Raw genomic sequence first — 24,409 nt, forward strand, 5'->3', positions numbered from 1 at the left:
TTATCAACACTTGTTATTGTCCAGTTCTTTTATAGTAGCCGTCCTAGTGAGTGTGAGGTGGTTTCTCATTGTGATTTTGATTTGCATTTCCCTAATGATCACCTCATGCGACGAGTTGACTCACTGGAAAAGACTCTGATGCTGGGAGGGATTAGGAGTGGAAGGAGACGGGGACGACAGAGAATGAGATGGCTGGATGGCATCACCGACTCTCTGGACATGAGTTTGAGTGAGCTCCGGGAGTTGGTGATGGACAGGGAGGCCTGGCGTGCTGTGATTCATGGGGTCGCAAAGAGTCGGACACGACTGAGCGACTGAACTGAACTGAACTGAATGATTAGTGATGTTGAGCATCTTTTCATGTGCTTGTTGATCACTTGTATATCTTTGAAAGTGAAAGTCGTTCAGTCGTATCCAACTCTTTGCGATCCCATGGACTGGGGCCTGCCCAGCTCCTCTGTCCATAGAACTCTCCAGGTAAGAATACTGGAGTGGGTAGCCGTTCCCTTCTCCAGGGAATCTTCCCAACCCAGGGAATGAACCCAGGCCTCCCTCATTGCAGGTGGATTCTTTACCAGCTGAACCACCAGGATCGCTATTAAGTTCTTTGCCCATTTTTTAACTTGGTTTTTTGTTGTTTTTTTTTAATGGCTGTGTTGTAGGTGTTCTTTGTATATCCTGGATATTAACCTCCTATCAGATATGGGTTTAGATATTTTCTACTGTTCCATAGGTTACCTTTTCATTCTGTTAACTGGATCCTTTGATGCATAGAAGTTCTTAGATATTGTCAAATTTATCTATTTTTCCTTTTGTTGCCTGTGCATTTTGTGTCACAGCCAAGAAGTCACTTGCCAGATTCAGTGTCTGAAGTGTTTCTCCCAAAGAGTTTTAAAGTTTCACTCTTACGTATGCGATCCATGTTGAGTTCATTTTTGTATATGGTGTAAGGTAAGGATCCAACTTTATTCTTTCGCTTGTGGATATCCAGTTTTCACAACATTATTTGTTGAAAAGGCTATGTTTTCCTCATTGAATAATCTTGGCACTCTGTTTGAAAGTCATTTGTCCATATGTGTCGGAATTTGCTTCTGAGCTCTGTTGCATTCCAGTAGTCCATATGTCTGTCATTATGCCAGTCTTTATAAATGACTATTTTTTAATTAATTTACAATGGAATATAGTTGCTTTGCAGTGTTGTGTTAGTTTCTGCTGTTGAGCAAAGTGAATTAGCTATGCATATACATATATCCCCTCTCTTTTGAATTCCTTCCCATTTAGGCTACCACAAAGCATTGAGGAGTGTTCCCTGTGCTACACATAGTATGCTGTCATTAGCCAGCTATTTCGTACATAGTGTCAATAGTGTATGTATATGTGATATATGTGTGTGTATATATTTATATATGTATGCTAATCCCAATCTCCCAATTCTTCCCGTCCTTCTTTCTCCCTTCGTATCCATGTTTGTTCTCTACATCTGTGTCTGTCTTTCTGTTTTGCAAATAAGATCATCTATGCCATTTTTCTAGGTTGCACATATATGTATTAATAATATGACATTTTTCTCTTTCTGACTCATTTCATGCTATATGCCAGTCTGTCAGTCCATTCACGTCTCTAAATACCATACTGTTTTGACTGCTGTAGCACTGTGATTAAGTTTGAAATTAAGAAGTATGAAATCCAACTTTGTTTTTATTTTTCAAAATTGTTTTGGCTATTTGGGATCCTCTGAGATTAAATATGAATTTTAGGATGGATTTTTCTGGTTTTGCAAAAAAATACCATTAAAAATCCCCTTTAAAATTTGATCTACTGAAAATATTCTTCTCTCAGATGGTAAAGAATCTGCCTGCAATGTGGGAGACCCGGGTTCAATCCCTGGGTTGGGACAATCCCCTGGAAAATGGATTGGCAACCCACTCCAGTATTCTTGCCTGGAGAATTCCGTGGTCAGAAGAGCCTGGTGGGCTATAGTCCATGGGGTCACGAAGAGTTGGACATGGCTGAATGATAACACACACACACAAATTTTATAGAGATGGCATTAAATCTATAAGTCATATCGGGTAGTTAAGTTCAGTTCAGTCGCTCAGTCGTGTCCGACTCTCCACGACCCCATGAATCACAGCACGCCAGGCCTCCCTGTCCATCACTAACTCCCGGAGTTCACTCAAACTCATGTCCATCGAGTCGGTGATGCCATCCAGCCATCTCATTCTCTGTCGTCCCCTTCTCCTGCCCCCAATCTTTCCCAGCATCAGAGTCTTTTCCAGTGAGTCAACTCATCGCATGAGGTGGCCAAAGTATTGCAGTTTCAGCTTCAGCATCAGTCCTTCCAATGAACACCCAGGATTGATCTCCTTTAGAATGGACTGGTATATTGGGTAGTATTGATACCTTAATTTTAAGTCTTCTGTCTATGAGGATGGAATGTTTTTCCTTTTAATTGTATCTTCTTTGATTTCTTTCAGCAACATTTTATAGTTTTCAGTATACAAGTCTTTCGACTACTTTGTTACATTTATTTCTAAGTATTTTATTCCTTTTTCAGTTCAGTTCAGTTGCTCAGTCGTGTCTGACTCTTAGTGACCCCATGAACCACAGCAGGCCAGGCCTGCCTGTCCATCACCAACTCCCGGAGTTCACTCAAACTCATGTCCATCGAGTCGGTGATGCCATCCAGCCACCTCATTCTCTGTCGTCTCCATCTCCTCCTACCCCCAATCGCTCCCAGCATCAGAGTCTTTTCCAGTGAGTCAACTTGTCACATGAGGTGGCCAAAGTATTGGAGTTTCAGCTTTAGCATAACTCCTTCCAGTGAACACCCAGGATTGATCTCCTCTAGAATGGACTGGTTGGATCTCCTTGCAGTCCAAGGGACTCTCAAGAGTCTTCTCCAGCACCACAGTTCAAAAGCATCAATTCTTCGGCGATCAGCTTTCTTCACAGTCCAACTCTCACATCCATACATGACCACGGAAAAAACCATAGCCTTGACTAGACGGACCTTGGTTGGCAAAGTAATGTCTCTGCTTTTTAATATGCTATCTAGGCTGATCATAACTTTCCTTCCAAGGAGTAAGCATCTTTTAATTTCATGGCTGCAATCAGCATCCGCAGTGATTTTGGAGCCCAAAAAAATAAAGTCTGGCACTGTTTCCACTGTTTCCCCATCTATTTCCCATGAAGTGATGGGACCAGATGCCATGATCTTTGTTTTCTGAATGTTGAGCTTCAAGCCAACCTTTTCACTCTCCTCTTTCACTTTCATCAAGAGGCCTTTGAGTTCCTCTTCACTTAATGGTATCTTAAGTGAAATTTTCTTAATTTCCTTTATAGATTGTTCATTGTTAAGTGTATAAAAATGCAGCTGATTTTTGTGTGCTGATTTTTTTATCCTGTAACTGTGCTGAATTCATTTATTAGTTCTAACAGTTTTTAGAAACTCTGGCATTTTCTTCATATAAGATCATGTCATCTGTGAATAAAGATAGTTTTACTTCTTCTTTTCCTATTTGAATGTTTTTTATTTCTTACCTAGTTTTACTAGCTAGGACTTCCAGTACTATGTTGTTGATCCTTTAACGGACCGGAACCTGGTGGTCCGGAGTCGACCGATGAGAAAGTAAAGGAGAGAGAAAGCGGCTGATCTTCCTTGGTTTAGGCAGAAAGCCAGTAAAGCCCCTGCACGGGGCTTGCCCTGTTCACGAAGGCCTCAGGCGCCCTCTCGATGGGGTGAAGGCACAGAGCGCCTTCTCGAGAGGGTCTTAGAAGCCCGGGCAGGAAAGTGAACACAGAGAGCCTCTATGCTCCAGGAATTAGCCTGAAAAAGACACAGAGAGAGAGAGAGAACACAAGACACGGGACCAAAGCTCTGATGGAGCAAAGGCGTTTTATTCAACTGTGTAGGTATACTGTAGTTATTCTCAGCAAAGATAAAGATTAAATTCCAGACTTACAAAACATAGGCGATCCATATTAAAGAGAGTTGTAAATAATCACTTTTACCATATTGTTCATAAAAAGGAAGAGGGTACTTATCACCGTATAGAAATACTAATGAAGGAAATGCCTGGATTCCTCAGCCCCCAGAGTGCCTCTCCTCTTAATTCCTGAATATTCAGGAATTAATAAGGAACAGAGAATCCCTGACAGATCCAAAACAGTACACAGGAAGCCTCCTGTAAGATGTATCCTGACACTATGTCAAATAGAAATAACATCCTTGACTTGTCCTGCTTATAGAGGAAAAGCATTTCGACTTTAAACATTGAGTATGATGTTGCTTGTGGCCTTTTCATATACGGCCTTTAGTAGTATTGAGATAGTTTCCTGGGAATTGGTGATGGACAGGGAGGCCTGGCATGCTGTGATTCATGGGGTCACAGAGAGTCGGACACGACTGAGTGACTGAACTGACTGACTGATCTTCTGTTCCTAGTGTATAAAGTGTTTTTCCCAATGGTTGTTTTTTTTTTTTTGATAGTTTATTGTATGTCTCAATATGTATTTTAATAGTACTTTCTCACCTAATCTATTTTTTTAACCTTTAGTATATCTCTTGAAATAATCAGACCATCTCTCTCACAGCATTCCTGAGAGTGGGTTTTCTTGATTGCACCTCCATTGTGTTCCTTTATCACATAGTCTTTTGTTCTCTGTATTTCCTACACATCAGTAGCTAGATCCAGAAGCTGAATTAGATTTAGATTTGATGGTTGGTTTGTTTTGGACAAGATTTCATGGGTGGGGTAAATCTTTCAATAAGAGATGTGTAATGTCTGGTTGCTCTCGTTTTTTTTAAACTTCATCATTCTGATTGAACAGTCTCATTTAACAAGCCATTGTAGAATGTTCTCAATTATCCTGTAAATCCTTGACTCAAAGTTGATTAGGAAGGAGAAAACTCCAGTTTGAGGGCTTTTTAAACCAAAAATTCATTAACTCAGCAGAACCAAGTATATGTGGACCCATGTAAAAAATAAAAAGAGTGATAGTGTTTTTATAAATAACTAGCCCATAGCTATTTTTGGTGAGGCAGTGTTGTTCAGTCGCTAAGCAGTGTTCAACTGTTTGTGACTCCGTGAAGCCTGCAGCACACGAGGCTTCCCTGTCCTTCACTATCTTTCAGAGTTTGCTCAAATTCATGTCTATTGAGTCATTGACGCTATTTAACCATTTCACCCACTGCTGCTCCCTTCTCCTTTTGCCCTCAACTTTTCCCAGCATCATGGTCTCTTCCAATGATGGCTCTTTGCCTCAAGTGGCCAAAGTATTGAAGCTTCAGTCCTTCCGATGACTATTCAGAGTTGATTTGAGGCAGTTTTGAGATGAACCTAAACCACTTTCTGAATTTGGAGATTTTCTCAAATATCTTCTCTCCTTGAATATCTGTCTAGTATTAGTGCAGATCCTTGTTAAGTCTTCCTGGTTACCTCTTGGAGACAGATAGGTATCCTTAGTGGCTCATGCAGGTGCCCCATTCCTTCATTATCTTTTCAACAGCATAGTGAATTTCAGTTTACCAGCCATAGCTCTTGAGTCAGTGAACTAATATGAGTAATCTGTAGGTGTGCTTGATGCTTGGTAGCTAACTTCAAAGGTAAATCCAGTTCTGCTCCTTGAAGCTTAAATCTAGCCTTAGGCATTTTCTGTGTAAGTATCTAGCAGAGGTTTATGTACAATATATATGGTGGCCACCATGGACTTCCCTGGTGGCTCAGATGGTAAAGAATCTGCCTGCAGTACAAGAGAACGGGGTTCAATCTCTGGGTTCAAAAGATGCCCTGGAGAAGGGAACAGCTACCCACTCCAGTACTGTGGCCTGGAGAATTCCATGGACTGAATAGACCATGAGGTCACAAAGAGTTGGACACCACTGAGGAACTTTCACTTCCATGTATAATGCATATACATGGTAATCTTAACTTGGGAGTAATCAACAATTTACATTAGGGAAAGGATGCTATGCTCACATGGGAGCCAAGGAATGGAATACCTTTCCCTGGTCATCAGTCACATGACTCCAATCAGAGTTGCTATTTTTTGAACAACTAATACTAGAAGGAAACGGTAACCCATTCCAGTATTCTTGCCTGGAGAATCCCATGGACGGAGAAGCCTGGTAGGCTACAGTCCACGGGGTCGCAAAGAGTCGGACACGACTGAGCGACGGAACAGAACGGAATACTAGAAGACCCTACTTTTCTTTCCTGTTATTGTAGCAGATAATTTTATGTGATGTTGATATTCTTAAAGTCCTCCCACAGATTTATCCTTTGACCCTACCACAAACAAGGCCTCTCTGAATTATGTATTCCTCAAATGCTAGTCACTTTGTGAGCCCTGAAAATTTTCAGGGACTATACATTGAAGGTACTATATTTGGAATGTACCTCAGTAATTATGGTTTATTGCCCTTTGTCACTACCAGCTATTTGTTGATAAGCTTGGGTTTATCAAGATTTTGCCATGACCTGTTCTGCCAAGTCATTTGGACTGTAAACAATGGATTTGGGCTTTAAGGAACTCAAGTGCCTGTCCACAAATCTAACCCTTTAATGATTAAAGGGTGTAAGCTAATAGGTATAGGTGACCTACCCACGGAGATCACACTTCTTGGCTGTGCAGGTAGTTGCTTTTTCCTTAAAGAGCATTTTTGGATTTCTATGGAATTGGTGTAGTGCTTGGATCCTATCTGAATGACAGTGCCTTCCCCTCCATTCCTGGATCTTCAGAGTATGGGACAACACCCCTGCTGGTTTCCTAGAATTGGGTCATTGCTTTTAGTGATAAGAAGCTTGGTTAGCATCTTTTGGCATTGCTTCTGGGAGCGGTCACACTGCATGTTCCCAGTTTAACATCCACACAAATCAGCTTTACTGATGATTGGTCTCTTAAAAACACAATCACCTCAAAAATATTGGCATGAGGAATTTTTAACTTTTAAAAAGCATGAACTTATTTTTAAAAAGCATGAACTTCACATCCAGTCTGAATGCAGAATGTTCATGTACCTTTCTGTAGTAGGGACATGGTGTCCCATGTTTGGACTGATCTACAGTTATTATTGTAGTATAGAGATAGAAATACCACCACCACCACCATAGTAGTAGCAGCAGCAGCTTAATACTTGCTAGGCACTGTGTTCAGAACTTTAAATATATCATCAATTTAAAACCTCAGGCAAACCTGTTGTATTCCTATTTTGCTGATCTGGGACTTGAAATCCAGGGGTTAAGTAACTGAACTGCCCACTACAGAGCTAGTAAATGGTAAAGTGAGAATTTCAGTCTAGATGCTCTGACTGCAAGCATGGTATGACCGCCATGAGAATGTACACTTGTGGTGTCCTTCTACCCTTTATGCCTGCAGGTTGGGATCTCGATTATCTTAGAAGAAACTCCTTCCATTTATTTAACATGTAGCAAAAACGTACTTCTGCCAATGCCTCGTGTGTGGGCTAGTGTTAGACCTAGTTCAGTCAAGAGATGAACTGGATGGCATCCTCGTAAGCTCTGATGAAAGGAGTTTCATTCCTTGTCACCCTAACAGAATTCCTAGGTGGAAATTTAGAAACAATGACACAGCCCTGAAGTCACAACAGTGTCTTTGTCTGGTGGTTGAGTCTTGGCAAAATCAAATTTCTGAGTTGCTATGGATTGTGCTTACTGAAAAGTGCATTTTTAATGATGCTTCAAGCTTATTTCCTTTGTTGTTTAATCTCTTAAGGCATACATTGTTGTTGTCTAGTGGCTAAATTGTGTCTGACTCTTTGCAACCCCATGGACTGTAGCCTGCCATGCTTCTCTGTCCATGAGATTCTCCAGGCAAGAATACTGGAGTGGGTTGTCATTTCCTTCTCCAGGGGATCTTCTCGACCCAGGAATCAAACTCGCATCTCTTATGTATCCTGCAATAAGCCGTGGATCCTTTATCCCTGAGCCACCAGGGAAGCTCACATCAAATGCCCTAGCTCATCTATAAGACAAAACAAGTCGATGAGAGCCCATATCCTAGTCTTCCAATGCTCTAATATTCACATATAAACATCCTTTTCTTTCATTTAATTCACATTATGTATTATCTTTTTTAAATCAATTTCTATTGGAGGATAGTTGCTTTATAATGTTGTGTTAGTTTCTGCTATGCAGAAAAGTGAATCATCTATACATACACATATAGCCCCTTTTTTGGATTTTCTTCCCATGTAGGCCACCACAGAGCACTGAGTGGAGTTCTCTGAGGTGCACATTAGGTTCTTATTAGCTATCTATTTTATGCATAGTCTCAGTAGTGTATATACTGTCAATGTGTTAATTCAAGACTGACACACGAATCTCCCTAAAAGATGAATTTAGTGGCATTTCGGCATTTCTATGCACTGATTTTGTCTAGGGTTTCTTCAAAGCATTTTCATCACATGAAGATCTAGTGTAAATGGCAGTGATCAGGCTGAAAAAAAATCAAGGAACAGACAATAAAAGAATGACAATGGCCAGGGATGCTGCTGATGATTTGGATACAGGATGATAATAACTTTTGTCTCTGTGGGCAGTTCTGTGTTCTAGAAACAGGAGAAAAAGATCTTGAGGCTGTGGGATTCACTGGATAGAGGATAAGAGCAAAACAATTGCTTTAGACTTGGACCTAACTTTTCTGTATAATATTGCTTTCTCTTCAATAGATAACCATCTTTGACTTACACAAAGCAACCTTGAGTAGTCTAGCATTGCAGCGAGTTCCTTCACCTTATTTTCATGACTTTAAGCAGACATTTGCTATTTAAAAAAAAATTGAAGTATAGTTGATTTGCAGTGTTATATTAGTTTCTGGTGTACAGCAAAGTGATTCATATATACATGTATATATAAATATTCATATATATTCTTTTTCAGATTATTTTCCATTATACGTTATTACAAGATATAGACTATAGTTCCCTGTGCTATACAGTAGGTCCTTGCTATTCATCTGTTTTATATGTACTGGTGTGTATCTCTTCATCCCAAACTCCTGATTTATCCCTCCCTCTCACCCTCCTTTCCCCTCTGGTAGCCGTACGTTTCCTATGTCTATGAGTCTGTATTTCTGTTTTGCAAATAAGTTAATTTGTATCATTTTTTAGAATCCGCATCTCAGTGATATCACATAATATTTTTCTTTCTCTGTCTTACTTCACTCAATATGACAGTATCTGTGTTCCTCCATGTTGCTGCAAATGGCTTTATTTCATACCTTTTATGGCTGAGGCTTCCCTGGTGGCTCAGGAGGTAAGGAATCTGCCTGCAGTGCAGGAAGCCTGGGTTCAGTGCCTGGGTTGGGTAGATCCCCTGGAGAAGGAAATAGAAACCCACTCCAGTATTCTTGCCTGGAGAATTCCATGGACAGAGGAGCCTGGTGGGCTACAGTCTGTGGGGTTGCAAAGAGAGTTGGACACGACTGAACAACTTCCACTTTCTTTCTTTCTAATATTCCATTGTATATCTACACCCCATCTTCTTTTTATGTTTATCATTTAAGTTGCTTTGAAATTGAATATCATATCAAAATAATTTCAGGGTTAAATTTCATTCCTCTGTGTGTGTATGTGTGTGGTGCTGAATACTGTTGTCTTGTTTTGGCAAGGAGCAGCTAGTAGAATTTCCTGGGCATAAGAACTGTAGTAAGTTTATGGTGTTTCTTTGTTAAACCAGAAAAATGATAAAACATTTGACTCTATTTTCTCTATTTGAGCCTCTTCACTGAACTGTTCAGTTTTTACTAGGGAACTAAGTTGCAGAGCACATGAGAACATATTTCACAAGATGTATTAACACACAACCACTGATGAGTTTAAAAAATAAATAATTGTATGCTGTTCTTGCTGCTACTAAGTCGCTTCAGTCATGTCCGACTCTGTGTGACCCCATGGACGGTAGCCCACCTGGCTCCCCCGTCCCTGGGATTCTCCAGGCAAGAACACTGGAGTGGGTTGCCATTTTTAGGTTAGTTTTATTTATTTAGTGCATCACATAGATAAGAAAGGCTTTGTAAGCAGCCGTTTCTAAAAATGAGCTGCTCTTTAATCAGGTACAAATTATGAATTAATGTGTTTAATAGTATTTAGATAGAATGATTTGGGAGTCAAATGCCCATTTTTCCTCCTAAGCTAAGTACCTAGGGTTTTTGTTTTGTTTTGTTTTTTTACTGATACTGGACACTAACTAAAGATAAAATTTAATATTTTTTCTTAATTAGAATTATTTTAAATACTTTCTGTTTATTGCTGTTATTCATTTACTTCTGCACCGAACTTTGGGGAAGCCCTGGGCCAGGCACTATGCATGGTCCCAAGGATGGAGGAGAAAGATACAGGGGTATGACTGTGCCACAGACAAGAGTGCCTACAGCTGTGGTACCCAGAAGCTGACAAGCCTGTCTGAGAGAAGTCAGGGAGGAAAACTGTGGACTGATGAAGGGTCAGTGGGGGAAGCCCTGTGCAAGGATGCAGGCTGTGGGCATGGGGGTTGAACAGAGACCTGGACGTCTTCATACTGATAACCTGAGAAGCCCAGTCCAGTGAGAGAGGCTACTGCAGATAGTTATAAAGAGACATGGGCCTGGGGAAAAAGAATATAAGGAAGGTATGAATTCTAGATCCAAGCAGCAGAAGGTTGTGATTCATTTAATGTGGAGAATATGATGAGTCCAGATTGCAGCCCATTGAGTTTCAAGTACTGTATGGTACATTGGAAGGACTGATGCTGAAGCGCTAATACTTTGGCCCCCTGATGCGAAGAGCCAACTCATTGGAAAAGACCCTGATGCTGGGAAAAATTGAGGGCAAGAGGAGAAGACAGCAACAGGAGCAACAGAGGACTAGATGGTTGGATGGTATCACTGATTCAGTGGGCAGCAAACTCAGGGAGAGAGTGATGGACAGAGAAGCCTGGCATGCTGCTGTTCATGGGCTCACAAAGAGTCGGAAACGACTTAGCAATTGAACAACAACAGCATGGTACATCGAGTATCAGTGACCAATAGGTGATTGATACATGGGCCTACAAATGAGATCTAAGATTTAATAGAGGGGAATGGGGGTGGTGGTTGAAGGTGTGAGTGTGTGGGCTCTGTAGGCAGTGTAAATAGAGTGAGGAGCAGCTGAAAACAGTCCTAGGAACTGCCATCACTTAAGGGATAGGGAATGGATAATCTGATTGTAGGAAGATGCTCAGAAAAACGATTCATGATATTACAGCATCAGAGAAGGAGAAATGTTAAGAGAAATTCGACAGGAGTGACAGATACCACTGAGGAGTCAACTTCAGAGAAGAACGGAAACATTTGGCAACAAGTTTTACTTGAAATATTTCTTTGAGGTGGAAGCAAGGTTCTAAATAATTTTTCAAAAGTGATAGAGCAAAAATGGTGTTTTAAAAACCACTCTTTCATAACTGCAGCTCTGGAATTTGTTACTGCAAAGCACAAGAAAAGTAAGATTTAGCCAAAGACATGGTGATTTTAATGTCTCAGTTTGGGTCCTAAAAAATGTGTTTTTTTTCCTTTCTTCCTCTAAATATGCCAAAATAAACCACCAAGCTGCGACTCATTTATTAACTGTTCAATGTTAGCTTTTGTGACATTTGACTTGTATCATTTGACTTGTATGTTTGGAAAATGTGAAAATATTAAAAGATTATTATAATAGGAAGATCGAATCTAACGTTGATGTGAGAACTCCAGTTGCTGGAATGTGGAATAAATCTGTGACCATGATCTATCTGTTCTTCCAGCTACTTTCCTTTCAGGTAGAACACTTAGGGGTGAGACAGCTTTGCACCCTCACAGTTCTGCTGTTGTTGTTCAGCCGTTCAGTCATGTCCAACCCTGTGACCCCATGAACTTCAGTGCTCCAGGCTCCCCTGTCCTTCACTGTCTTGTGGAGCTTGCTCAAACTCATGTCCATTGAGTCACTGATGCCATCCAGCCATCTCATCCTCTGTCACCCTCTTCTCCTCCTGTCCTCAGTCTTTCCCAGCATCACAAGCAAATCATAACACAGTTGCAAATTAGTTTTCCTGTCTGTGAAATCAAAAGTACGTGTTCTCTAGAATTCTGCTTTTCAAACTATAGACTTCGACACGTTAACGGGTGATGAAATGGAAAATAGCAGAATACGCTCCACACAGTATGGAAAGTCATTTTGCCAAGCACACATTTCAGCTGTGTGTGTGTATGTTTATGTGTGAGACAGAGATGATACTAGATCATAGTATATAATGATTTTTTTTTTTGCTGTGGATTATTTTAAAATATTTGAGGAATACTGCCTTTGACTCGATCCCCTTCCTATTCTAAAATTCCTCCATTCCAGTTCATCATCAGACTGTTATTTAGGTGTAGTAATGTTTCCTAATAGTATGGTGGAGTGGCAGTATGAAAGTTGTTAAGGAATGACAGCTAATAACAGAAGAGAAAAGCATTAAGAGGTAAATAAGGCCAACATCTGTGTTGTATTTGACCACAAGACTGAATGAGCCTTTAAAATTTATTAGTATTCTGACTTGCAGGTCATTACTGTAATTTATGAAGAAAAGTTAGAGTAGACTATATATTCACAAACAATAGAGTAATTCTTTTGATGGTGGTATAAATAAGCAACCATATCAAGGAGAAATAATTGTTTTTCAGAAGTAACGCTACCGTGGCACATAAATTCTAGAATTGCCAATTAAATATTTGCCATGCGTCTCTTCCGCCTGGCCACATAAAAAGATTCGTTGACGTGGTTATGAGATAAGTCAGTGTATTTTTATTGGCCTCAACGAGAAGGAGGACACACCTGAGTCAGGTGTATTGTTTCAGAAGCAACTGTTTGAACTTTCCCTGCTGGTCCATTCTGCTCTGGGCTCTATTTGAGCATTTGTTTTTTCTAGCATGCTTATTGCTGCTTGGAATTCTTGTGAGTGAGCAATTTTCCTATAAAACCAAGATTCAGTAAGAGTTTTTCTTTACTCACTTGCAAACTGTTTTTAATTCTTCTACAACCTATGAAGTTTCATCGATTTTAGGTGGTTGCTCATGGGGAAGATTGATCAAGGCTAAATCATTGCACAGGAAATGTGTTGTTTTTTTTTTTTTTAACTGGAGGATAATTGCTTTACAATGTTGTGTTAGTTTCTGCTATGCAATAAAGTGAATCAGCTAACTGTATCCATATATCCCTTCCCTCTTGAGCCTCCTTGCCACCCCCATGCCACCCCTCTAGGTCATCACAGAGCCCTGAGCTGAGCTCCCTGCACCATTTAGCAGCTTCCCACTAGCTAGCTATTTTACATATGATGGTGTATATATGTTAATCTTACTCTCTTAATTCATCCCACCCTCCCCTCCCCCATGTATACATACCTATTCTCTATATCTGTGTCCCTATTCCTGCCTCACAAATAGGTTCATTTGATTGCACAGGAAATTTGAGGGAAGTGTTTTTATTTTTCCCTCCACGCACAGCTCTTGGACACTCTGCTGGCCTATGTATTTTTCTTTCCTGTATACCCTCTTACAAAAACCCTGGGGTATTTGCTTTACCCTTTTGCCAATCTCACCCCAGATTTTTGGCAATGATGTGTTTTCTGCCTCCTTTCCACTACCAGTCAGCCGGCAGAGAAGGCCTAGCGGGGAGGGGAATTGAGGCTGGCAGTACCATCCTGCTGTATTTCCTTAGACCTCGTCTTGTCCTTCTCTGGGACTCTTGCAAAGGTAGAGCATGCAGGTGCTGGAGCTGAGGGTGTGCTGATGGGGTAGACAGGAGCTAGTGGGATGGGTCCTGCAGGGATGGGGTTAACTCTGCCTCCCTGACCACAGTTGATTGGCCCTTGGCTGTACCCAGTGAATCCCAGGCCCCTCCTTTCTCCCATATGTATAAACACATATGCATCCTAAGTTGTTTCAGTCCTGTCTAACTTTTTGCGACCCTGTGGACTGTAACCCACTAGATTCCTCTGTCCATGGGATTCTGCAGGCAAGAATACTGGAGTGGGTTGCTATGCCCTCTCCTCCAGCGAGTCTTCCCGACCCAGGGATCAACCTACATCTCCTGTAGCTCCTGCATTGCAGGTGGATTCTTTTACCACTGAGCTGCTTGGGAAGCCCCTATGATTGGGTCAAATTAAAAGATGGAGGGTTTTTTTTAGTCTATGGGATAAAATATTCTATCCCATATTTGCTATCTAGCCATCTGATTTATCAGATGAGAAAACTGAGGCTTAGTGAGCTGCTGCTGCTGCTGCTAAGTCACTTCAGTCGTGTCCGACTCTGTGTGACCCCATAGACGGCGGCCCACCAGGCTCCCCCATCCCTGGGATTCTCCAGGCAAGAACACTGGAGTGGGTTGCCATTTCCTTCTCCAATGTGTGAAAGTGAAAAGTGAAAGTGAAGTCGCTCAGTCGTGTCCGACCCTTAGCGACCCCATGGACTGCAGCCCACCAGGCTCCTCCGTCCATGGGATTTTCCAGGCAAGAGTACTGGAGTGGCTTGCCATTGCCTTCTCCACTTAGTGAGCTAAAGACACCAAAGTAGAAGAACAAGGGTAGGGCCTGGCCCCTGGATCTAGGCTCTTCTTCCACCACTTGTTGCTATGTATCAAAGCCCATGAGAAGATGGGGCTTTAGGTTACTGATGCACATCAGATACTTGCAGGGTAGGGGGTAAAGCACAGGCAAGTCTTGAGCTTTAAAATGAAGACAGTGTGTTTAGAAGACAATAAAGAAAATGGGCAAGGTTTATGTTGGACAGTATTAGGAAGCAAGATTACTTTCTCTGGGTTTTTTGTTCTCTAAGACTCAGAATTAGGTTATACACATAGTACACCCCAGCCAGATGGATGGGCAACGTGAAGGTGTAATTCCTCTAGTCATACTCTCTCTCACTAAATGATACCTGTACATCCAAAGGTTTGCTGTGATTATAAAGTAGTAGATTGAAAATTATTGTTCTTTGGAAAAATTTTAAATGCCATAAAGGTAAAAGTTGGTATTGCTGTTAGAATGCCAATAAAAGCTTGAAAAACTCACATTATATCCTTGAATACTTTCTCTACAGAATTTTTTATTTGTTTGTTTTTCAATAACTATGCAGGCTTGCCTGGTAGCTCAAATGGTAAAGAGTCCGCCTGTAATGCAGGAGACCCAGGTTTGATCCCTGGGTCAGGAAGATCCCCTGGAGAAGGAAATGGTAACCCACCCCAGTATTCTTGCCTGGAAAATCACATGGACGGAGGAGCCTGGAGGGCTACACCCCACGGGGTTGCAAACAGTCGGACATGACTAAGTGACTTACACACACACAGGCAGGATATTCACTGTGAACATTGTTGCTTCATGAGTGAGATGCATTTTGAACATAGTAACACCATTAAATACTTCCACACTCCCATCTCAGTGCCGGCAGATGTCATCAGGATGTAGGTTGTGTGGCACAGACCATCTATCACTAGTGTCAGAGGCTTAAAGTGTTGAGTAGAAGCCACTGTTGAGAATGCTGGTGCTCCCCTCTGTGTGTGGTACTGGCTGTTTGATGACTAAATAGTGTCACAAGAATGTCAAGATCAGCCTTCTGAGCTGGTATGGTGCCAGCTGGTCAGAGTGGCCATCACTTCCTATTTTGAGTGTCCTCAAAATTGGGAGGCAGGCTGAATAAATAAAAAATAATGGTAGTTATCATCTGGAGTAAAACTTCTTTTTACTGTCCTTCTGAAATTTATTTATGTTGTATCGGTTTTCTGGTAGTTGTGACTGTGGTTTTAGACACTTTATGGATTATGTTGTTGATTGTGGGTGCTCAGTCATCTCTGACTCTTTGCACCCCCATGGACTGTAGCCCACCAGCTTCCTCTGTCCATGGAATTCTCCAGGCAAGAATACTGGAGTGGGTTGCCATTTCCTATTGCAGGGGATCTTCCTGACCCAGGGAAGATGTTTCTTGCATCTCCTGCATTGGCAGGTGGATTCTTTACCAACTGCACCACCTGGGAAGGCTTGGATTATGGGTTATCAGTTCAGTTCAGTCCCTCAGTTGTGTCTGACTCTTTGCGACCTCATGGACTGCAGCACGCCAGGCTTCCCTCTCCATCACCAATTCCCGGAACTTGCTCAAACTCATGTCTGTCGAGTCGGTGATGCCATCCAACCATCTCTTCCTCTGTCGTCCCCTTCTCCTGCCTTCAATCTTTCACAGCATCAGAGTCTTTCTCAGGGAGTCATTTCTTCTCATCAGGAGGTCAGAGTATTGCAGTTTCAACTTCAGCATTGGTCCTTCCAATGAATATTCAGGACTGATTTCCTTTAGGATGGACTGGTTGGATCTCCTTGTAGTCCGAGGGATGCTCAAGAATCTTCTCCAACACCACAGTTCAAAAGCATCAATTCTTAGGTGCTCAGCTTTCATTATAGTCCAGTTCTCACATCCATACATGAATATTGGAAAAACCAAAGCTTTGACTAGATGGACCTTTGTTGGCAAAGTAATGTCTTCTTTTTAATATGCTGTCTAGGTTGGTCATAGCTTTTCTTCCAAGGAGCAAGTGTCTTAATTTCAGTCACCATCTGCAATGATTTTCAGTTCAGTTCAGTCGCTCAGTCGTGTCTGACTCTTTGCGACCCCATGAATCACAGCACGCCAGGCCTCCCTGTCCATCACCAACTCCCGGAGTTCACTCAAACTCATGTCCATAGTCAGTGATGCCATCCAGCCATCTCATTCTCTGTCATCCCCTTCTCCTCCTGCCCACAATACCTCCCAGCATCAGAGTCTTTTCCAGTGAGTCAGCTCTTCGCATGAGGTGGCCAAATTGTTGGAGTTTCAGCTTTAGCATCAGTCCTTCCAATGAACACCCAGGACTGATCTTTAGAATGGACTGGTTGGATCTCCTTGCAGTACAAGGGACTCTGAAGAGTCTTGTCCAACACCACAGTTCAAAAGCATCAATTCTTCGGCGATCAGCTTTCTTCACAGTCCAACTCTCACATCCATACATGACCACTGGAAAAACCATAGCCTTAACTAGACGGACCTTTGTTGGCAAAGTAATGTCTCTGCTTTTTAATATGCTATCTAGGTTGGTCATAACTTTCCTTCCAAGGAGTAAGCATCTTTTAATTTCATGGCTGCAGTCAGCAGCCGCAGTGATTTTGGAGCCCTAAAAAATAAAGTCTGACACTGTTTTCACTGTTTCCCCATCTATTTCCCATGAAGTGATGGGACCAGATGCCATGATCTTAGTTTTCTGAATGTTGAGCTTTAAGCCAACTTTTTCACTTTCTTCTCTCACTTTCATCAAGAGGCTCTTGAGTTCTTCACTTTCTGCCATAAGGTGTCATCTGCATATTTGAGGTTATTGATATTTCTCCCAGCAGTCTTGATTCCAGTTTATGCTTCATCCAGCCTATCATTTCTGATGATGTACTCTGCATATAAGTTAAATAAGCAGGGTGACAATATACAGCCTTAATGTACTCATTTCCCCTTTTGGAACCAGTCTGTTGTTTCATGTCCAGTTCTAACTGTTGCTTCCTGACCTGCATACAGATTTCTCAGGAGGCAGGTCAGGTGGTCTGGTATTCCCATCTCTTGAAGAATTTTCCACAGTTGATTATGATCCACACAGTCAAAGGTTTTGGCACAGTCAATAAAGCAGAAGTAGATGTTTTCCCAGAACTCTCTTACTTTCTTGATGATGCCAACCTGTGTTGGCAATTTGATCTCTGGTTCTTCTGCCTTTTCTAAATTTAGCTGTACATCTGTAAGTTCATGGTTCATGTACTGTTGAATCCTGGATTGGAGAATTTTGATCATTGCTTGCGTGTGAGATGAGTGCAATTGTGTGGTAGTTTGAACATTCTTTGACATTGCCTTTCTTTGGGATTGGAATGAAAACTGACCTTTTCTAGTCCTGTGGCCACTGCTGAGTTTTCCAAATTTGTTGGCATATTGAGTGCAGCACTTTCATAGCATCCACCTTTTAGGATTTGAAATAGCTCAGCTGGAATTCCATCACCTCTACTAGCTTTGTTTGTAGTGATGCTTCCTAAGGCCCACTTGACTTCACATTCCAGGATGTCTGGCTCTAGCTGAGTGATCACACCATCATGGTTATCTGGGTCATGAAGATCTTTTTTGTATAGTTCTTCTGTGTATTCTTGCCACCTCTTCTTAATATCTTCTGCTTCTGTTAGGTCCATACTATTTCTATCCTTTGTTGTGCCCATCTTTGCATGAAATGTTCCCTTGGTGTATCTAATTTTCTTGAAGAGATCGCTCGTCTTTCCCATTCTGTTGTTTCCCTCTATTTCTTTGCATTGGTCACTGAGGAAGGATTTCTTCTCTCTCTTTGCTGTTCTTTGAAACTCTGCATTCATATAGGTATGTCTTTCCCTTTCTCCTTTGCCTTTTGCTTCTCTTCTTTTCTCAGCTATTTGTAAGGCCTCCGCAGACAACCATTTTGCCTTTTTGCACTTCTTTTTCTTGGGGATGGTCTTGATTACTGCCTCCTGTACAATGTCATGAACCTCCATGCATAGTTCTCCAGGCACTCTGTCTTCAGATCTAATCCCTTGAATCTGTTTGTCACTTCTGCTGTATAATTGTAAGGGATTTGAGTTAGGTCATACCTGAATGGTCTAGTGGTTGTCCCTACTTTTTTCAATTTAAGTCTGAATTTGGCAATAAGGAGTTCATGATCTGAGCCACAGTCCGCTCCCGATCTTGTTTTTGCTAACTGTATAGAGCTTCTCCATCTTTGGCTGCAAAGAATATAATCAATCTGGTTTCGGTATTGACCATCTAGTGATGTCCATGTGTAGAGTCTTCTCTTGTGTTGTTGGAAGAGAGTGTTTGCTATGGTCAGTGCATTCTCTTGGCAAAACTCTATTAGCTTTTGCCCTGCTTCATTTTGTACTCCAAGGCCAAATTTGTCTCTTTCCCGAGGTAACTCTTAACTTCCCACTTTTGTATTCCAGTCCCCTATAATGAAAAGGACATCTTTTTTGAGTGTTAGTTCTAGAAGGTCTTATGGGTCTTCATAGAACCGTTCAACTTCAACTCCTTCAGCAGTATTGGTTGGGGCATAGACTTGAATTACTGTCTTATTGAATGGTTTGCCTTGAAAACAGAGATCATTCGGTTGTGTGATTGCACTCAAAAACTGCGTTTCAGACTCTCTTGTTGATCGTAAGGGCTACTCCATTTCTTCTAAGGGATTCTTGCCCACGGTAGTAAATATGAGTATCAGTTCAGTTCAGTCGCTCAGTCTTGTCCGACTGTTTGCGACCCCATGAATCACAGCACGCCAGGCCTCCCTGTCCATCACCAACTCCCAGAGTTCAGGCAAACTCATGTCCATAGAGTCGGTGATGCAAAAAACGTGTCTTCCTGAGTCACTGATTTCCTTGCTTCTGAAACAGATGTGTGAAGGTGAATTTCCTCCACTCTATATGTCTGAGTAACCCTGGAGTTTGTATTTTTTTGTATTAATATAAGCAGTGAGTTATTTTATTTGTTAGGCAAAGTACCAACAACATTAGAGGCACTTTTCAAATGAAATAAGTCACTGAAGTCCAAATACAGAGTATTTGGACCACATAATCGGACAAACACTGGAGCCCAGGTCTTGTGTAAAGACCTGTCCTGATGTAAAGTCCCTCTCGATGAGACACTTTATTTCCTGTACCCTGATGCAGGTATGGTCTTAACCTGTAAAATTCTTCTTTCAGGATCCACCTACTTCAGTTTCCCTTGGACTGCGAATGGAAGAAATGATTTTCAACTTGGCTGACACACATCTATTTTTTAATGATTTAGAAGTAAGTTATGATTCTTTTATATACTCTTCGTGTTGCATGTTTGGAAATGGGTGATTAATCCTGAAATAACAGTGGAATATTATTTTTTGAACATATAATTGGAGTGGTGAGGTAACATAATTATTGATTATATGATAATGTGTTTTGCCTTCGTGGAATTTGTTTTGCTTTACTTTGGTTGTTGTGTTTCAAAGTTTGATTCTGTGGAACCATTGATATGGATTAACACTTGATGGCAAGAATCTTTAATGTTAAACTGTGTTGATTATCAGAAGTACAGATTTCTCAGTTAATAATCATTGTTGAGATGTGTTACCTTTAGTGATCCTTGCATATGTTATATGTTATCCATGTCAGACTCTTATCATATTGAGTCGGGTGCTTTTCTGTCAGGCTAGTCCAGCTGATTGTATAACAGTTTAGTCAAGCTTCTACTCTTGGGGTTGCCAGGATTCCTTATGTCAAACTGCTGATGGTTTTATTTGTCCTTTATAGTTCGGGAGGAAATTTTTGTACAGTGGCTAGTAAAATGCATTATGGGCAGTGACAAACATGCTGATCTTGGTTGAAAGCATTTTTCAGAATGAAGAATATTGGTTTTCATGTCTACACTATCAGAAAATCTGCCTGTTTTCACTCTCTTCTTGGTAGAGATAGTTGTTTATTTAAATCCTGCTATTAAGCAAGCTTGTGGTAGGGCTGCCAAGAGGCATTAATCATCAGGTTGTTGTTTTGCTAGATTTTATAAATGTATGTTATTTCAGACAGGAGAAGAATCTGAAAGATTCAAATAGAACTTTTACTGATCAAAGTTAATTGGCAGCAATTGGCCTTTAAATATTTCCTGATGTTTCCCCTTTTCAAAATCAAGGAAAATGCACCTTATTTCATCGATGAGCCAAAATCATTTTAAAAATGCTAGTGTGTGACAGAATTTAAATGCGGTTTGTTCAACATCTGTCCTGTATTTTGATTTCTTTTCATCTGCAATGAAACTACTCACAGACGAATTGGCAACTTCCACTGCAATGAAATTATTTAAATGTGCTTCATTTTCCCCCCATTCCTTTAGTGAAATATTTATTTTTACACATAGAGTAAAATATAGATTTTTTTTCTTTTTGGCATTTTAATGTGCTTGCTTTCCTTAAGGAAATTATATGTAAGGCCTTACTATTTTTAAGGTAGAAATATTCCAAGGGAGTGACAATTTCCTAATTGCTTTAGAAAAGCTTAATAATCATACTTATTTTCAAAAGCTGTTTCTGATTTTTGGTTGTGATTCCCTTCATAAGAGAACAGCATGAAAAAATTCTATATTTTACTAATACATTAAAATTCCTTTCTAGAGTTTCCTTTTGTTTCCAATGATACAGACTAGATTGATATTTCGTCTTGGATTCAGCCCTGTTACTGATGTTAATAGGTGTTAATAGCATCCATGAAGAAGAAATTAGCAGTAATTTTCTATTGTTTTTAAACTCTACCTTCTTAAAAATGCCAAAGCTAGTCTGTGCAATGCCAGAATTATGTGGTGAAAAGTGAGAAGTTAGGCAAAGTAATAACTTGGTGTAATATAAGACAGAGAAGCTTCCAAACTCAGTTTGGATGTAATAGTCAGATTTTTATTTGTTTACTAACATTCAGTTCAGTTCAGTTCAGTCGCTCAGTCGTGTCCGACTCTTTGCGACCCCATGAATCACAGCACACCAGGCCTCCCTGTCCATCACCAACTCCCAGAGTTCACTCAAACTCATGTCCATTGAGTCGGTGAAGCCATCCAGCCATCTCATTCTCTGTCGTCCCCTTCTCCTCCCGCCCCCAATCCCTCCCAGCATCAGAGTCTTTTCCAGTGATTCACTCTGAACTATACAGAGAAGGTCTGAAATAAAAGTAAGTATTAAAATTCTAGTTTAGGTTTGTGATGGATATAGTTGTTTCATAAGCCTAAATTTTAAAAAAGGAGAAGAACTAAGGATCCATACAGATACTGAAATACCAGATTTTATTCTTGAGGACTCTTTCTTATAAGTCAAGTAGAAAAGAGGATAAAGGACTAATTCAACCACATATAAAACTCAATCAGTTCAGTTCAGTTCAGTCGCTCAGTCGTGTCCGACTCTCCGCGACCCCATGAATCACAGCACGCCAGGCCTCCCTGTCCCTCACCAACTCCCGGAGTACACTCAAACTCATGTCCACAGAGTCGGTGATGCCATCCAGCCATCTCATTCTCCGTCGTCCCCTTCTCCTCCCGCCCCCAACCTTTCCCAGCATCAGAGTCTTTTCCAGTGAGTCAACTCGTCGCATGAGGTGGCCAGAGTATTGCAGTTTCAGCTTTAGCATCAGTCCCGCCAATGAACATCCAGGATTGATCTCCTTTAGAATGGACTGGTTGGATCTCCTTGCAGTCCAAGGGACTCTCAAGAGTCTTCTCCAACACCACAGTTCAAAAGCATCGATTCTTCGGCGATCAGCCTTCTTCACAGTCCAACTCTCACATCCATACATGACCACGGGAAAAACCATTGCCTTGACTAGATGGACCTTGGTTGGCAAAGTAATGTCTCTGCTTTTTAATATACTATCAAGGTTGGTCATAACTTTCCTTCCAAGGAGCAAGCGTCTTTTAATTTCCTGGCTGCAATCAGCATCTGCAGTGATTTTGGAGCCAAAAAAATAAAGTCTGACACTGTTTCCACTGTTTTTCCATCTATTTCCCATGAAGTGATGGGACCAGATGCCATGATCTTTGTTTTCTGAATGTTGAGCTTCAAGCCAACCTTTTAAATCAATAGTGAAAAATTATTGAAGCTTGTTAACTTTACCAAAGTTGACTTTACATTATTTTACCTGAGAATAATATAAAGGTATCAGCAAAAGTATAAATGAAGGATTCACTTAGCAATTGCTCTAGATTTGCACAATGTTTAAAAAATAAATTGGTTCTTAAACTTATTTAAGTCTTTCATTTTATATTTCTGTAATTCAACAAAGCTGAGAATGGTCACTGCAAATATTAGTTTCTTTCAAACTAAAGAATGAAATTATTTCCTGGCAAAAATAAATGTATTAGTTTAATACTCTTTAGAAAACCAAGATTATCTCATCAGGCAAATATGATGTGGTAATGCCTGATTTCACACTCCAGTTAGCAGTGGACTGTGGTAAGGGGCATTAATATTTTAATATATTTTAATTACATGTTTTTAGCTTTTGAAGATCTAGAGTACAAGTAATGTTAAGGAAATTAATAGTCTATTGGTTAGCTTGACGTGTGATTTCTAAACTCTGATTGTTGACTGTAGCCTCACTTTCTTTTAAAATTTTAACTTTTTGTCAGCCTGTCTGTATAATTTGGTTAGTTTGCAGCTGTGACTTATAAAAGATGCTGAGTAAAGAAATACACTGTGAGGAGCTTCCAGTGACAATTCTTACGTTATCAAAATAGTTGCTTAAAATGTTTATTAGGATATTACTTGGAAAATTTTAGATATGATTTTAAAGTAACTTACAAATATCTTCATTGTACTTTAAAGTGTTAAAAAGTTACCTGTTTTTAGTTTTAAAAATCTTGTCATCTTGCTTACTGACAATTTTTAATAAAAGCAATCACAATTTAAATTCTGTTGACACTTAAGGGAAAAAAATAAAAGAGAGAAAGCTTGGTTTTTTTAGCCATTAAAAATACTTGACATGTGAAGGAACATGAGTGACAGAGAGACACAATTATCAAAGAAAATACTATTCCCGCCCCCCACCCTGCCAGAGAAGGGTTTAGACTTGAGTACCATGCACTCCTGGCTTTCCTCTGTCCATGCCTAATGCCCTCAGTATCATTTTACCGAAGGTCTCCGTGCACAATCCTATGATGCTTATTATGGAAAGTCATTTTTTATGAATGACAGTATGAAATTGGAGGATTTTTTCCCAGTTTCTTGAGTAAAGCCTGTCTCTTTCTGATTGAATGGAGAAAGAGCTCTTTCTGTTGGGTATTTATTGAAAGGTGATGGGCCTTCCGAATACAATAACATTTCAGTTTAACTTGCCTTTTATTGGTTCTCCTACTGGATTTCTCCACAGTTACAGGAAGATATTTGATCACGATGGATATAAGTCTAAAGAAAAATAAGGCACAAGTTTATGTTGAATTTTCTCTTTCTGTCTGGTGTTAAGTAGTATCATCTCACTGACATTACGGTTGCCATCCTAACTGATTTTGTATCAACACAGTAGCCTCGGAGACTCTTTCTCTCAGACTGCAGGGGTCGAGGTGGGGAAGCAGAAGTGTAACAGAAAGTGGGGTCTGGCTGCCCGCTGCTCAGAAGCCAATAAAGAGGCCAGGTTGGTCAAAAGGAAAGTTTGCTTTATTTTTGATGCTGACAACCGAGGGAAGGATGGACGCATGTCCATAGGCCAACTTCTCTCCACGGACAATCAGGGGGCAAGAACTTTTATAGGCTGAGGGAGGGGGCTCCATGTAGAAACAGCACAGTCACTTTTGACAGTCATCTTGAAATCGGTCATTGGTTGACTGATCCACTTCATCTTGATTGTTTTAAATA

The 24,409-nt window shown here is 40.6% G+C and overlaps 1 protein-coding gene across 12 annotated transcripts in view; it reads left to right on the forward strand.

Moving 5' to 3' along the window:
- Positions 1 to 24,409, forward strand: part of EYA1 (EYA transcriptional coactivator and phosphatase 1) — a 381,182-nt gene that overhangs the window by 309,440 nt on the left and 47,333 nt on the right. For all 12 annotated transcript variants that reach the window (XM_055431627.2, XM_055431630.2, XM_055431626.2 and 9 more), the window contains one exon: positions 19,755 to 19,844. In XM_055431627.2, the coding sequence (XP_055287602.1) occupies positions 19,755 to 19,844 (90 nt within the window). The remainder of the gene's footprint in view (positions 1 to 19,754; positions 19,845 to 24,409) is intronic.

Source organism: Moschus berezovskii, chromosome 16 (genome assembly GCF_049115385.1).
Source record: "Moschus berezovskii isolate FMDL1 chromosome 16, NW_MosBer_1.0, whole genome shotgun sequence".
In the NCBI taxonomy this organism is placed as follows: domain Eukaryota; kingdom Metazoa; phylum Chordata; class Mammalia; order Artiodactyla; family Moschidae; genus Moschus; species Moschus berezovskii.